At 40.7% G+C, this 17,702-nt stretch overlaps 1 protein-coding gene across 6 annotated transcripts in view; it reads left to right on the forward strand.

The window, feature by feature from the left end:
• Positions 1–17,702, forward strand: part of TGFBR3 (transforming growth factor beta receptor 3) — a 325,007-nt gene that overhangs the window by 169,686 nt on the left and 137,619 nt on the right. For all 6 annotated transcript variants that reach the window (XM_073593154.1, XM_073593156.1, XM_073593155.1 and 3 more), the window contains exon 4: positions 836–973. In XM_073593154.1, coding sequence (XP_073449255.1) covers positions 836–973 — 138 coding nt within the window. The remainder of the gene's footprint in view (positions 1–835; positions 974–17,702) is intronic.

Raw genomic sequence — 17,702 nt, forward strand, 5'->3', positions numbered from 1 at the left:
GGTATCTCAGACAATAAATCAAAAAATGCTTAAAGGGTTCACTGTTCACTGTTCAAAACAAAAATGCTCTATAAAGACCATAAACAACATTCCATAATAATAAACTAATCTGATATGAAAAAAAAAGGTATTAATGCTCTTCCCATACCTTTAGGCCATTTGGGCACAAAGTGAAGCCTGCCCCAAAGCTTCTCCATCCTGTTCTACTCTCTAGGATGGACCAGCCTTTAGGATAAGTGCCCCCTAGTGGTACATGATTGAGGGATGTCCTGCTGAGCTCTGCACATGTGCAGTGTGCTATCTCTTGTCACTCCAGATGACTTCAGCAGCTGCCACGTTCTCCCGTCAACTCATCAGCTCAGTGGAGAGCACAGTGCACATGTGAGGTTATAAGGGGTCACCATCTCATCCAAAATGAGGAAAAAAGGTTTTGCCCTTATATACACTTTAAGATAGTGATAGATGTGGGATAACTATTTGTATTGATTTTAGTCTGATCGCGACAATGGTATGTAAACTCAGTGTGGATAGTTGTGTACATGTAGTGTGCACAGCCAGTTGTGTTTACTCATGGAGTAGTCACCCTTGGCTCTGCTTTCATCTCAATATTTCCTTCCTTAATCTCATGCAATTATTTCCCAATCTGACTATAACTGACTGGATTAGACAACAATAATCTTATGTCTGTGGGATAACTTTACTAATTGCTGCATGGTACATACAGTGCTTTCATAATATCTGTTATTGATGTCAGACCAGCTGTACCAGTGTATGAAGTTCTTCAGAGGGTTGGAAAATACATGTCCTAATCTTGTTTCATTATGTTTGTTTACAGGTCACATTGCATCTGACCCCAATCCCAGCAATCTCAGTTCATCATAAACCTCTGGTGTTCATCCTAAACTCCCCACGGCCTGTGACGTGGGAGCTGAAGACTGAGAGGCTAGCAGCAGACGTTCCAAGATATTTCTTTGTGAGTATAGCATATGACTGGTTGCGAAATGAGTAGAAATGGTATGCAGCTACATATGGAATAAATATGTCAGGTTGTTTTAGCCTGTCACTGTTGCTGAATATACAAAAACACAGTGTTCCTTAGGCTCAAAAAAATATGGAGTTGATGAGAAGTGGTAAACATTTTAGCTTTGCATCTCCCTTAAAGATGTCTTATTACTAAAATATAATTTATTTATTCTCAATGGGACCAAGTGCATAAAGAACTTGGTCCCATACAAATCTATTCCTTGGTTGCAAAGGAGTGTGGTAGGACAGTCCCCACCCCCGATGTGTGCTAGAAAGGAGATTGTTTTATGAGTGGCACCTCTGGACTCTGGCAGCAGTGGTCGTTCTGCAGTGCAGGGCTGCCATTCACAGAAATCGCACAGCCTGCGACACATCTAAACATACACTGCACAGCCGATACACCACACATCTCTGTGGCACTAATTGATCTTTCACTTTTATGAATGGTCGATCAGTACTTCCAGGCTGTGTCATACAGAGCACTGGCCCAACATCTCCGATCATTCATAAAACTGAACAATCACATAGCACTGCTGCACTGTGTGATCCATTGGTTGGGGCTGTGTATGTTGGCAGCTGGCAGATAGATCACACAGCCCCACAGTGCTGTGTGATCTTTTTTTTTTATGAATGTACGATCAACGCTGCTTGTCACTCCAATCTGTGGCTCTGTATGATCTGTTTGTGGCTGATGTATACATACAAGGTACTGGCAGATAGAATACACAGAGCTGAGTGATATTTTACCATTATCAGTGAACAAGCATGGCTGCTTGTTCATTCATATTAGTTAAAGATCATTCATTTAGAGAAGGAGCAGGGGTCTGTGCTGGCTCTAGCGGACCTCCCCCCTCCCTTAACACACACACTCTCGAACACCCATAATTTGGGCTTCAGAATGAGGTGGAGCCACAGTCAGCATGAGAGTGATAATCAGAACAGAACCAAGTGATATACTCTATGTACTTGGTCCCCTGGGGAAAAAAAAACTTTTTAAAAGTTTTTTTTTTTAACCGCTTCCCGACCAACCGCCACAGTTATACTGCGGCAGGTTGGCTCCCCTGTGCGAGCCAGCTTGTGGGGTCGGGATAGCAGGCGCGCACGCTGTACAGCAGGGGTGCCGGTGCTCGTGGCCGACAGTTGCGATGACCGCTGGCCACAAGCGATCGTGAGCAGGAGAGACAGAACAGGGACGAGTGTGTGCAAACACACACTTCCCTGTTCTGTTCTGACAGGAGCGACAGATCGTGTGTTCCTATTAGCTAGGAACCACGATCCGTCACTACCTCCAGTCACTCCCCTCCCCCTTCAGTTAGAATCACCTCCCAGGGAACACAGTTAACCCCTCGATCGCCCCCTGGTGTTAACCCCTTCACTGCCAGTGACATTTTTACAGTAATCAATGCAATTTTATAGCATTGATCGCTGTATTAATGCCAATGGTCCCAAAAATGTGTCAAAATTGTCCGATGTGTCCGCCATAATGTCACAGTCACGATAAAAATTGCAGATCGCCGCCATTACTAGTAAAAAAAAATAATAATAATAAAAATGCTACAAATCTATCCCCTATTTTGTAGACACTATAACTTTTTGCGCAAACCAATCAATAAACGCTTATTGCAATTTTTTTTTTAACCAAAAATATGTAGAAGAATACATATCGGCCTAAACTGAGGAAAAAAAACATGTTTATATATTTTTGGGGGATATTTATTATAGTAAAAAGTAAAAAATAATGCGTTTTTATTCAAAATTGTCGCTCTTTTTTTGTTTATAGCGCAAAAAATAAAAACCGCAGAAGCGATCAAATACCACCAAATGAAAAGCTCTATTTGTGGGAAAAAAGGACGTCAATTTTGTTTAGGTACAACGTCGCACGACCGCGCAATTGTCAGTTAAAGCGACGCAGTGCTGAGTCGCAAAAAGTACTCTGGTCAGGAAGGGGGTAAATGCTTCCTGGGGCTGAAGTGGTTAAAGAACTTTTTTAAAGGAACTGAAGGAATTCAAGCTTGAGATGCATGCAGAAAGCACAACTTTTTTTTTTTAATTCAGATCTTGCCATATTAAACCTTTCTATCCAAATAACTTATGTCTGTAGTTGGTGATACTGGAAAGTACCTTATAATCATGCTGGGGCAGCCTCCTTGCTGCTTCCCACACATAGAAAATCTGATGTAAAAATGCAATACTAAAGAGTTTTGGAAAGTGACAAAAACTTGTATCAGATAAACAGGCTGTATCTGTACTTGTTGATGGGGAGAATGGCGCCCAGTAGCCATATTGTGTAATAAGTTAATTTATTGAAAATGCAAGTAAAAACAAAGCTATTGCACTCACAAGTGTATATATAATGCTAAATAAGATTACTTTCAGATAAGCATTAACTGCATCTAGTTTTTCTACACATCTATTCAGAACAAAATGAAGAGAAAAATATTTTGTATTGAGGCCACAATGAACTTTGGTGGTACCATACAGACGCTTGGGATACAATAGATAGATAAACAGTTGTATTTTATTTCATTTACAACAACATGTTAAAACACATACATAGTTTATTTATAAAAGCTCTGTAAATTCAAACATCTCGGGTGTTGTTCAAACATCTCAGACAGAGAATACCAGTTCACCCAGTAACAACTGTATATTTTAACTATACAGTTGTTACTGGGTGAACTGGTAATCTCTGTCTTTTAAGTTACACTTGAGAACTTACAGAGCTTTTATAAATAAACGATGTATGTGTTTTAACATATTGTTGTAAATTAAATAAAATTCAACTTTTTTATCTACCTATTGTATCCTAAGTGTCTGTATGATACCACCATAGTCCATTATGGCCTCAATACAACATATTTTTTTCTAAATTGACAGGACGAAGGTACCCTTTTTTTCTTTATATATTTATAAACTTTTAAGGTACTTTATTCAACAGAACAAAATGAAGTTGATTTAAAACTGGAGAGGACAAAATCTGGTGCATAGTAGCCAATCCGCTTCTAACTTCAGCTTGTTTATTTAAACCCACAACAATAAAATCAGTGTGTATATGCAATAAAACATGTTTGTTATACTCACTGTGGAACCGAAGGGATTAATCCTCCACATTGTGTAAAAAGGCTGTTTGATCCTGTCTACTCTGATCCTCCCCTTTTTCCACTGTCCCCAATCCATCTCCTGATAAGACAGAGCTTTTGGAGTCGGTCTGCACATGCTCAATTTGGTGTGTATTTTTTTTCTTGGGAGAGTGCATGTGATCAACACACGGCCAATTAGCACTGTCCAGGCAGAGGGCCAGGGGTCCTGCAGCCTCACAGACAGTCAATGGAGAATGAAAACTCCTCCTACAAGCTTTACCCAGACACTGATAGACGTCATAAGACTGCTATATTCTGCTGATGATGAAAGGTATTTAGCAGTTTAAATTTACTAAAATAATTTCATTTACATGTTCTGTGTACTGTGGGAGACCAGATATAATGAATGCAGGGTCCTGGGTTTAGTAACACTTTAAATGCACTGAGTAAACTTTCTGACTTTAGCACAGTTGGCATGTTGACTGGATAGCATTAGTAACTCATCAAATTGTTGCCTGTAACTGCCTTTTACAATACAGCTGTTCGTGTAGCATACAACTTGGACTTCCCCTACTTCCCACTACCCACAGACCTCAGATACAGTGTGGCTTCCCTGTCCACTGCCCAGGCCTTTGCTGTATGCAAGAACGTCTCTGGGGCTTTTTAGATGAATAGTAGAGCTGTCTAAGAAGCTTTATCAGAGGCTGGCCTGTGAAGAGGGGGTACAGCTGTACCTATACAAGTCCAGTGCACTCACCGCTTTTATGATTGTCTTAGACAACAGGGGTATCGAGTTAAAATTGAAGGAGGTCCAGTCAGTAAAATTGTCATTCAGCAGAGGTCCGAATCTCATGTTTTTGCTATGACTCAGATCCTAGTATAAATGTAATCATTTAATGTCTATGAAAAGTAAGCAATGTAAAATTTCCATAGCATTTCAGTAATATTTATTTTCAATTTTCAGTGTGTCCCCTACAAATGGTGTCCCCATTAGAGTGCCATCTTATATCAGGTGTCGCCATCTGTGTGCCCCTTTATATCAGGTGTCCCCATCAAATTCTCCTCTTCCATCAGTTGCACCCATCCAAGTGCCTCCATACTTTCTAGCGCCACACAAGAAAGCGGAGCAGGCTGCAGGTCTGGATGGAGGAAGTTCCACCTTCATCCCACTTTGATGCAGGGGGTGGGGCATGCACAGAATGTTATTGGTTGTTAGGACACCGGCAGTCCTAACAACCAATCACTACAGAGGAGGGGGAAGGACCTAGGGGCTGGCAGCCCACATAGAACTGACACTTTCTCTGGGTCTGGGCTGTAGTCCACCAACTAATGATTCCTGCCTTAGACAATAATCGCATTCTCCTCGTCAAATTGTTTCCCTTGCCCATCAGGCCCTATTGACAGGTGAGAGGTGCAGTGCTTGATGCAGATGTTGAGTTAGTGTTGGAAACATTTTAGATTCCCTGTATAAATCCATTAAAAACAATTCTAGGAAATGCTGAAAAGTCAGTAGTGTCTGTCATATACAACATTTCCCACTGGAATGAGTGAAAGTATTTTCAGAGTGGGTTGTTGATTGTAATGTTCTGCATTAATCAGTGCTGAGAATGGAGTGTAAGCAACTGTCAGCAGCGGTGGGACATTCGCTGCACAAACATCCTGGCTAGATGAAAACATTTCTACTTATAGACATTTACAGGGAGGTGTAGGGAATCTACAGTATCTCTAAAAGATAGGTCAGTTTGCAACTTTATGTACATAATCAAAAGGCCAAACAGACTTAAGTGGCGGTCACTTTCCCCCACAGAATCCCACCCTGCAGTGAACATTAAAGTGTTATTAAACCCACAACAGTATAATCATTGTGTATATGCAGTAAAGCATGCTTGTTATACTCACTGTGGAACTCAAGGGGTTATCCCTGTGCATTGTGTAAAAAGAATGTTTGGTCTCGTCTTCTCTGATACTCCCCTTCTTCCATCTTCCCCTAATCATTTCCTGATAGTACAGAGCCAGAGGGCAGGCTGCACGTGCTCAGTTTGGAGCGTATTGCTACAGAGTTGTTTTTTTCTTGGGCATGTGATCAGCACAGGGCCAATCAGAACTGTCCAGACAGAGGGTCCGGGTTCTGCAGTCTCAAAGAACAGCCGGAGTAGAATTAAAACTCATCCTACAAGCTTTAACCAGTGCTTTGCTGGACACTGATAGAAGTCACAAGACTGCTCTAACTCCTGATGGGAAAAGGTATTTAGCAGTTTATATTTACTAAAATAATTGCATTTCCATGTTCTGTGTACTGTGGAAGACCAGATATAGTGAATGCAGGGTTCTGGATTTAGTAACACTTTAACCTCCCTGGTGGTATTCCCGAGTGTGGCTTGGGGTTAAATTTCAGTACCATTAGTAGTAACCCTGAGCCACACTCAGAATCGCATTGCAGAATCCTGGTCCAGGTTACTTACCTTGTCACCAGGATCCTGCAATGTGCCCCCCGCTGTGTCTGCTGGCTGTGTCCTCTGCCTGATGTACTGTGTTCCGGGCTCCGTTCCCTGCAACGTTGCGATGCACGGGAGCAGAACACGGTGGCAAATTCAAAAAGTTCAAAAAACGTAACACATACAGTACACTGTAATCTTACAGATTACATTACTGTATGAAATCATTTCACCTCCCTAGTGCTTTGTCCAATGCCCTGCATGCAGTTTTATATTATATATACTGTTCTTTCTGCCTGGAAACTTGAGATTGTCCATAGCAACCAAAAAGTGTCCCTTTACGTCAAAAGTGGTTTTAGACCAGCTAGAAAACAGCGATAGTAAATTAGAACACTTGTAGAATTGAGCGATAGTGAATCGTGGGGAAATTCATTTTATTATTATTATTATTATTATTATTATATTATTATTTTTTATAATTATTTATAGTTATTTATTATATTATAATTTATGATTTCACGTTTCAAACTTTATCATACCTACTAGACGCTTGTTTGGACAGATTTAAGTGAGTTATTCCAAAGAATTACAAGCCTACAATATAAAACGCCAAATTTCTATACAAAACAATGTACAGTACCGCTTTGAGATTCAAAAATCTGACATAATCATACCGCCAGGGAGGTTAAGGTTTAGATAGAGTGCTCCTTTAAAGTGGTTACACATAACAGCTGAAATGCATTTTGTGTAGACTGAACACAATTCCTATGCATTAGTCATATCATTTGTCAGACAATAGAAAGGGCAAAGTTCCTGTGTGTTTTTATAGGAAAACCATGGCTTTATGAGTGTAGCAAAATGTTCTTTGAGACTTTAAAGGGAACATACTGTATAATTCTTTATATGTAAAAAAAAAAATCAACTTTATGTAAGTAATTATATCAATGTCTATCAATTTTCTAAAAAAAAAAAATAAATAAAAAACAAGCAGTCCTGCTCTTGATGCTAATTTATGGTACTGCTTTATTTCTTCTCTCAGTGCATGTTTAGGGGACTGATTTACTAAAGGTAAATAGGCTGTTCATTTATTTTCCCTTAGCTTAGTAAATGAGGTGAAGCTGTACTGACTTTCATCATTGTGTAAAAACAAAAATACAGGTTTTTTTTATCCCTCCACATGTTTGGGTATTCTTTGCAAAGCAAATTTTCACCACATTCACTAAGCGAAGGCAAAGTTCCCTTGTAAAGTGGATAGCTTATTTTCCTTTACTAAATCAGCACCTATGAGTTAAGAATGTCAGGAGACATTTGTCAGTTAAAAAAAAAAAACGTCTGACATTCTGCCCGTGTGTATGTCAGTCTGTCTGACAGAAGCTGGCCATTCGGCTGGCTTCTGTTGGATGTGCAGGCTGGAAAACCAGCAGCCGACTGACTCCAGATCAGCGCTCTCAGCCAATGGCAGAGAGCGCTGATCAGAGTGTTCTGATAGGGGGAGTCCCTCTGTCAGAACACAGCAGCTCAATGGGGGAGATCACTGGACTAACTTTGCATGGTTGGTTCAGCGTTTCTGACCGGAGCTGACAGTTTTTTTTCTTGCATGAAAAAAAAAACTGCAGTGCCTACCCCTTTATAGACAATAAAGCAATGAAACATTGTTCTGTTGAAAACAATGGTCTCTTTGTGTTGCTGATATTTTTTTTCAACAGCAGTTAGGCAGGATCATTGAAGTAGCTAATCGTCCCTGGTCTTCATTTAATAAAATAACAACAAAAAAGAAGCGTAAACATGGAGAAACGTGAAAATGCAATAAAAAGATGAATACTGCAAAAAATACTCAAAATATGTTTAATAAAACCACCATGGGAAAGCCATAGCCCTTAGTTGGCGTAAATCCCCCCCCCCCCCCCTATTTCTCTGTTGAAACAACTGGTTAACAACAGCTTGCCCCTATACAAGGACTGTTATGCCAATAGTGGATGCCCTAAAAAATACGACAAGGTCTGGTCCAAATGGTTGGAGGACCCCTCCACGGCTTCAGAAACGCACTAGATTTAACCCGGTACCCAAGATACTCCTTGTCAGTTGATAGCCATACACAGGTGTAAGTGTAATATTCAATCCTGATGTGTACATTCTAGTCCCATACTGTCCTACTACCCCAGGAGCCAACCTGTTGCGCTCATCATGGTGACCCATGATTCCTGTTATGTTACATGTAACCGATTGCCAAATGATATGTTTCTTGTAAGGGCCACATCTGATACCCGTCATAACCAATGTATGTTGTTTTGTATTTGATGTTCTGAAAATCAATAAACAGATTTTTCACAAAAAAACAAAAAACCACCATGGGGCATAGTTATAAGATAATGAATGTGACATTAATCCTGAATGTGATTAGTCCTTCCCTGTAATTTAAAACACACAAACCAGGTAGGTTCCCCTGCAGTGAATATTTAGTGAATGCCACATTCACTACTTCATTATTATGCATATTTTTTTTTTAAAGTTGAATTCCCCCCAGAACAATCTCCATCTGTTATGATGCAAAGAAGGAATCCTTGTTGAGCTAATAAGAGTGATAATAGCTCTTAGTAGGTCATTTTCAAAAGTTTACTTTAAAAATATCACTTATCACAGACGCCTACCATTTGTACAGGGGAGTGGAGGTAAACGGTGAGCAATCTGTAAAGAGCATATGGAGAACAACTGTCTCCGTGTAGATTCCTGGGAAGGTAATAAGCAACAGAGGTTGCACTCTTTGTTTGCTGGGATGAGTACTCAAAAATTCAAAGACATCAAGGAGCGTCTTGGATGGATTCCAATGGTTAGAAGTGTTCTTGGATATTAGATGTTGCAGAATGCAAGTGGCGCTACACCATACAATACTATACATCATAGTATACTTTGTGACAATTGCTCAAGTAACCTGTGAACTAAGTCAGAGTCAGAGTGGAATAGTTCACTGTCAGCTTTTGATGTGTCTCTCAAAGTCTGAAATGTCTTTATTTATTACAGCTACCTATATATCGCTGTCAGTTTCCTCAGCGCATCACATATATATTGTACATTCACATCAGTCCCTGCCCTCAAGGAGCTTACAATCTAAGGTCCCTACCCACATTCATACACACACATACCAGGGACAATTTGGACAGGAGCCAGTTAACCTACCAAAATGTCTTTGGAGTGTGGGAGGAAACCGGAGTACCCTGAGGAAACCCACGCAGGCTCGGGGAAAACATGCAAATTCAAGGCAGGTAGTGCAGTGGTTGAGATTCGATCCGATGACCCAGTGTTGCCAGGCGGAAGTGCTAACCACTTAGCCACAAAACATTATTTGGTGGGTGGTCTGCTTTTTTAGGCATTTTCTTTGCAATATGTATACATATAGATATACTATAAGTAGACCAGTTAGGGTAATTTTACACCATTGTATGCGTCTGTGGCCGTGTATTGACATATGTTAAGGCACTTGTGGTAACAAATATTACCTGCGTTGCACCAATGCACGTTACCTAAACGATATAGTGTGAACAGGCCCTTAAAAAGAAACAACTTTAAATACATTTTATTACAGTAAATGGACAAGGTTCATATGCATACCTTTTAGACCCAGTGATATCATCACTGGGTCTTTGTGCCTCTCTATGCAATGCAGGCAGATAATGACTGGTGGGAGGGATTGACGGGAGTGGGGGGTCTTTGGATGTCAGTATGGAGGAGTACACATTCCTAGGCAGAGGATTTGAATGCAGAGCTCCTTAGTTTTTAGTTAGTGATGCTAACTCTCTATGTTTGAAAGAACTGAAGTCCAATGAATGAAAGGGATAATAAGGCTGAGGGGAAAAGTCATAGATGATGATGCATGTCCTTCAGCCAGGAAAAGAGATGAGCTGACTTTCTGCGGTTTCAACTGCACACTGTATGAAGTCCACAGTGTACAGTGAAATCAGACCAAGCATTTTCAATACAAGAGAGGAGCCTGTGCAACTGTACAGAACTGTAGGCAACTTTGGAGTTCAGCTTTAAAGCCACAGCTCTCTCTGGTTCCACCCGAGGGCATCAGGTAAAAACAGTGGCAGGGGCCACAGGAAATTGACACTCCCAGAAATGCTGGTTTCCCATTGGACTGCAGGGGATCATTTCTCATGAAGGAAGTGGAGTTTGTCGGTGCAGGAAGCATGAAAGGTAAGTATTTTCTTTAACGCTGAAATCTGGGATAAGCAAATATTGTCTAAATACAAGAGGCATGTGTATCTTGCAGTGCTTTTTGTATTTATTCCAGATCTGTGCAGTAATCCTTTGTGCAGGAACTTCCTGTAATAAAGACCAGTCACTGCTGATCCCTCTCCTTGTCTCCGCCCCCTGACTGGTCTTGTCTCCACCCCCTCCTATAGTTTTTTGCAGGGTCTGCTGGGTCCCTCTGCTCTCTGCACAGGCTATGTGCAGCACAGTGAGGATGTCACCGCTACTTATGTATTTATGTAATATCTGAATTAGCAAATGCGTTTGATGCACACAAAGTGGATTTCTTTAATTTTTGGCCACTGAGGAATATTTTTAATGAACATTTTTGTGCCTGGAATTCAGCTTTAAAGACACTTGTTTGCTTTAAATGATTTACTTATATGACATGGTTGCTATAAAAATGATTGTGGATTCCTTATGACATTGCTACCAGATGGTATTTTTCTCAGTGTATTACTTCTAGTTTACTATCTCCTAATAATAAGTTGTATTTATTGCATTCCAGTTGGTTTTCACAGCTGCTGTACATGAATTTTGTCAGGTATATTTCTCCCAGCTTATACGGCTATTAAACATGTGTTAAACAACTGGGCTATGGAGCTGCAAAATTTGAATGATATTAATTGCATTTCTCATGGTGCTGTACAGTTATCAAACATGAATTATATTAATGAGAAGGATTACACCTAATACACATGAATGATATTACTCCTTGTTTGCACAGCTTCTCAAGGTGAATTCTATTAACTGCATTACTTCAGGGTTATAGTTACTAAACAGGAATTGTATTACTACAGGAAAGATTTGGTCATTGTGTCTTTCAAGGCAAACGGAATAGCATGTCATTTTTTATTACAGAACATGGGATTATGAGACAAGGTCTCGATCTTTCAGATATTAAAGACTTCTTAATTAAGAGTGCAAGGTGAAGGGGATTTCTATTATGTACAAGTTGGCAGCTGAGTGAAGATTTTAATTAAATATCTATCTTAACTCCCTGGTGATGACATTTGGGCTCAGAGTTCTGCACTCTAGTATATTGGTCCGAGCAATGTGTATTTCACTCATAAACCTTTCAATAACAATTCTAATGTATTAGCTAGTATGCATTTTTTTTAAAAAAGTCAAAGATTTATTCGAGCAGCTCATAAACTTGTCACATTTCTTTCATCTGACATTACCTTGCAAGTGGTAACCTTGACATTTCAGCCCCTGTGCAATGCAATCTACAACCAAATATATTGACCTAAGGCTATTACATGACTGGTACTAGTTGTAGGGAACCTCAAGGGGCTACAGGTGTCTTTTCACTACCCCCTCCCCCCCCCCCCCCAATATCAAATAAACTGCACCTCTTAGCAGGAAAATGAAAGGAAGAAATATAAAACCGTAAGAGTTTTTCACTTTGGGCAAAAGACCAAGCTTACGGCTTGTGCTAGGAAAACGGTGGACCATCAAATTTTATTGGGATAGGGATATTGGGGTTGATTTACTAAAACTGAAGAGTGCAAAATCTGGTGCAGCTCTGCATAGAAACCAATCAGCTTCCAGGTTTTTTGTCAAAGCCTAATATACCAAGCTGAAGTTAGAAGCTGGAGAAAAATATATATATCTGCGCTTGGAACCAATAAAATCAAGCAGCTATGCACTATAATCTAGATACCAGGCACATTAGAATATACAGTATCTCGCAAAAGTGAGTACACCCCTCACATTTTTGTAAATATTTTATTATATGTTTTCATGTGACAACACTGAAGAAATGACACTTTGCTGCAATGTAAAGTAGTGAGTGTACAGCTTGTATAACAGTGTAAATTTGCTGTCCCCTCAAAATAACTCAACACACAGCCATTAATGTCTAAACCGCTGGCAACAAAAGTGAGTACACCCCTAAGTGAAAATGTCCAAATTGGACCCAAAGTGTCAATATTTTGTGTGGCCACCATTATTTTCCAGCACTGCCTTAACCCTCTTGGGCATGGAGTTCACCAGAGCTTCACAGGTTGCCACTGGAGTCCTCTTCCACCCCTCCATGATGACATCATGGAGCTGGTGGATGTTAGAGACTTTACGCTCCTCTACCTTCCATTTGAGGGTGCCCCACAGATGCTCAATACGGTTTAGGTCTGGTGACATGCTTGGCCAGTCCATCACCCCTCAGCTTCTTTAGCAAGGCAGTGGTAATCTTGGAGGTGTGTTTGGGGTCGTTATCCTGTTGGGATACTGCCCTGCAGCCCAGTCTCCGAAGGGAGGGGATCATGCTCTGCTTCAGTATGTCACAGTACATGTTGGCATTCATGGTTCCCTCAATGAACTGTAGCTCCCCAGTGCTGGCAGCACTCATGCAGCCCCAGACCATGACACTCCCACCACCATGCTTGACTGTAGGCAAGACACACTTGTCTTTGTACTCCTCATCTGGTTGCCGTCACACATGCTTGACATCATCTGAACCAAATAAGTTTATCTTGGTCTCAGACCACAGGACATGGTTCCATGTCCTTAGTCTGCTTGTCTGCAGAAAACTGTTTGTGGGCTTTCTTGTGCATCATCTTTAGAAGAGGCTTCCTTCTGGGACGACAGCCATGCAGACCGATTTGATGCAGTGTGCGGCATATGGTCTGAGCACTGACAGGCTGACCCTCCACCCCTTCAACCTCTGCAGCAATGCTGGCAGCACTCATTTGTCTATTTCCCAAAGACAAGGCTGGCGAGGCTTGTTCTGAGTGGAACCTGTCCTATTAAACCACTGTCTTGGCCACCATGCTGCAGCTCAATTTCAGGGTCTTAGCAATCTTCTTATAGCCTAGGCCATCTTTATGTAGAGCAAGATTTTTTTTTTTTCAGATCCTCAGAGAGTTCTTTGCCATGATGTGCCATGTTGAAATTCCAGTGACCAGTATGAGAGAGTTAGAGCAATAACACCAAATTTAACACACCTGCTTTAACTCCTTTAACACACCATTTACACTTGAGACCTTGTAACACTAATGAGTCACATGACACCGGGGAGGGAAAATGGGTCACATTTGTTGCCAGCAGTTTAGACATTAAAGGGGTTGTAAAGGTTTGTGTTTTTACACCTTAATGCATTCTATGGAAAAAAAAACACCTGGCAGTGACCGGCCCCCGGCCCCCAGCCCCCCCCCCCCGTTTTACTTACCTGAACTTTCGAAATTTGTCCCACCGGGACACGCCTTCTCTCTGCTAGGGGGTTCTCGGCTGTTGATTGGATAGATTGATAGCAGCACAGCCATTGGCCCCTGCTGCTGTCAATCAAATCCAATGACGTGGCCGCCGGGGGGCGGGGCCGAGTCCTGCATTCAGCGTCTATGGACGCTGAATGCTTGACTCAGGAGCGTGCCCGCAAGGTAACCCCCTGGGAGAGCACTTCTCCCAGGATGTTATCTGATGAGGGGAGGAGCCGAGAGAGCCGCCGAGGGACCCCAGAAGACCAGAATCGGGGCCACTCTGTGCAAAACGAGCTGCACAGTGGAGGTAGGTATGACATGTTTGTTACTTAAAAAAAAAAAAAAATGACCTTTAGTGTCACTTTAATGGCTGTGTGTTGAGTTATTTTGAGGGGACAGCAAATTTAAACTGTTATACAAGCTGTACAGTCACTTTTTGGTCTCGGCAAAATGGAAATGATTATTTATTTTTGCTTACACTGAGTAAAGGCTGCATTGATGTTTATAAATTATTGTACAGACAATCCTTATTGACATGGCCCCATTTAACATTAACAGATTCATTTTTCCAGGATATACTGTACATAAGCTCATACACTGGTTAATTTCATCTCATTTGAAAGTTAAAAAGAAAAAAAAAAGTAAAACTGAAAATGGAACAACAAAACAACAAGACGTGTCTCATATTTTAATGCAGTAATATGCTTTAGATTTGTCTCCCACAACACAACCCTCATGATAATTTGGGGGAATTCCTGGATATATTTATATAGTACACACATTTCACAACACTATTGAGAACATTAAAATGTTTAACATGTTCATGTACCACTGTAATGCCATACAATCAAATTAATACAGATACGTACACTAGTCGTGATTTGTGGATTAGGTGGATTAACATGCCAAACACAGGGAAATCATGCTCCATGCAATCAGGAGTTATATTCACATATACAGTACCTTGAAAGAATGTTTTAAGAGAGTATGTACTAACCTTTCCAGTATGCACCAGCATTTCTGGTGCTGCAACCAGGAGTACAAAGACAAGTATGTCTTGCCTACAGTCAAGCATGGTGGTTGGAGTGTCATGGTCTGGGGCTGCATGAGTGCTGCCGACACTGGGGAGCTACAGTTCATTGAGGGAACCATGAATGCCAACATGCACTGTGACATACTGAAGCAGAGCATGATCCCCTCCCTGCGGAGACTGGGCTGCAGGGCAGTATTCCAACATGATAAAGACCCCAAACACAGCTCCAAGATGACCACTGCCTTGCTAAAGAAGCTGAGGGTAAAGGTGATGGACTGGCCATGCATGTCTCCAGACCTACACCCTATTGCGCATCTGTGGGGCATCCTCAACCGAAGGTTTTGGAGCGCAAGGTCTCTAACATCCACCAGCCCCAAGCTGTACACTCACTACTTTTACATTGTAGCAAAGTGTAATTTCTTCAGTTTTTTCACATGAAAAGATTTAATAAAATATTTACAAAAATGTGAGGAGTGTACTCAATTTTGTGAGATACTGTATACTTGCTGTGTTTATTATCACCAATGATAGGTGTAACAGGCTTGGTAATATAATACACTTATTCATGGGTTTGTTGCATTGTTTTTAAGGAGGAACAATACCAGACTCCATCCAAATACAGCTTAACAAAGTAATGGTGCTTTGGAATTGTAAAGTTAAAAAACTGTTTATATTTTAAACAAAGAGGTAAAAATAAAGGAAAGGAGAAGGGACTGAGGCTTCCAATAAATCTGCTTGTGGATTCCTGTGGTAGTAGAAAAGAATAGGATTCCTGAACTGAGACATTGCACTCCACCCGCTCTCCCAAATGAATTGGAATCCAATGTATTGTAGGGAAGTGAGCCATCCCAGGCTGCACAGCACATTGTGGCTTGGTTTTCTAAAATGAGTTAATAAGAATCATTCTTTAGTATAAATTATATTGTCGGCAGGCCACATGTTGATCTTGATCTGCTAGACAGGCACTAGTTAGAAATAAGCCGTACGCATTGTTTTTCTAGGGATTTTAATGCCATCACAAAACGTGTGTTATTTATATTATATTTTATGCAGAATCCCACTGATAAAATTAGAAAAAACTATTTTCTCTCTGATTCGGCATTGGTGTAATTTGAAATTTCTGTCTTTTGACAGTAATGAATGATGAGGCAGTGACTAAATGTAGCAAACATTTTCATTTATGGGGGAACCTGCTTACAAGGGACTGTAAGTTTACAAACTTTCTTGCAGGTTACACTTCCACCCATGGTCCACCACAGAAATACAAAAAAATCCCTGCACTGAGTCTTACTGTGGACTCCTTAACCTGCTTGCTCTGCTGCCCCCTCTTGGACCATTCTTCTGTAAGTTGTAGATTCTGGCTTTCCCCAACACAAGTCATTTAGGCCACAAACACACTATACACACACTGCATTCTTTTTGTGAACTCTGTACAAACTAGCTCACTGTGGACCAACACAGACTAACCCTCCCTCCTCTTCCATGATTCAGAGGACTACAAGTTATAATATGGATTCTTTTAGGCTTACAGCCACACCTATTGTTGGTAAGAAAGAAGATTCAGCTAAGCTATTTTATACTACTATTATACTAATACTACTACTTTATTTTTTGCGCTATAAACAAAAAAAGAGCGACAAGTTTGAAAAAAACACAATATTTTTTACTTTTTGCTATAATAAATATCCCATTTTTTTTAAACTAATTTTTTCCTTAGTTTAGGCCAATATGTATTCTTGTACATGTTTTTTGGGGAAAAAAAACGCAATAAGCGTATATTGATTGGTTTGCGCAAAAGTTATAATGCCTATAAAATAGGTTATTGATTTATGGCGTTTTTATTATTATTATTTTTTTTTACTAGTAATGGCGGTGATCTGTGATTTTTAGCATGACTGTGACATTGCGGCGGACAGATCGGACACTTTTGACAATATTTTGGAACCATTCACATTTATACAGCGATCAGGGCTATAAAAATGCACTGATTACTGTATAAATGTCACTGGCAGGGAAGGAGTTAACACTAGGGGGTGATCAAGGGGTTAAATGTGTTACCTAGGGAGTGATTCTAACTGTGGGGGGATGGGACTGACTAGGGGAGGAGACCGATTGGTGTTCTTATATACTAGAAACACACGATCTGTCTCCTCTCCCCTGACAGGACGTGGACTTGTGTGATTTAAAAAGCCACAAATGTGGGAAATTAACCTTTAATTGCCATTTTAACTTGTGTGTGCCACCTTCTGTGTCTGTACCAAGGCCAAACAATCCAGGATATGTAAACTTTTTATCTTAGTATCTGAGCTTTATGGTTTGTCCTTGCACGAGGTTGATAACATGCTTCTTAAACAAGTATGCGCCCTGACCATAACCAGAGCTCTCCTTTTCAGTACTGTATAATGCATAGGTCAACAGCAGACTAATAGATTATTTGCCCATAACAGCCAATCAGATTACCTGCTTGAAAATGAGACTTAATTGGTTGATATAGTTTTGCCCCACATTTTGTACATGGGCTCCACTGGGAGTTCTGCTTATCTCTGCAGATGTGAAGAAAGCTTTGACTGAGACTGCCCCTGCGACACTCCACCATTTAGTACCATGACATCTCACCTGTAACAGGTTTAAAAAGGTGTGGACACCATACTAACATTTTGTACCAGGGGCCCTGTACGGCTGTCCA

This window comes from Aquarana catesbeiana, linkage group LG07, assembly GCF_042186555.1.
Source record: "Aquarana catesbeiana isolate 2022-GZ linkage group LG07, ASM4218655v1, whole genome shotgun sequence".
NCBI classification, from domain to species: domain Eukaryota; kingdom Metazoa; phylum Chordata; class Amphibia; order Anura; family Ranidae; genus Aquarana; species Aquarana catesbeiana.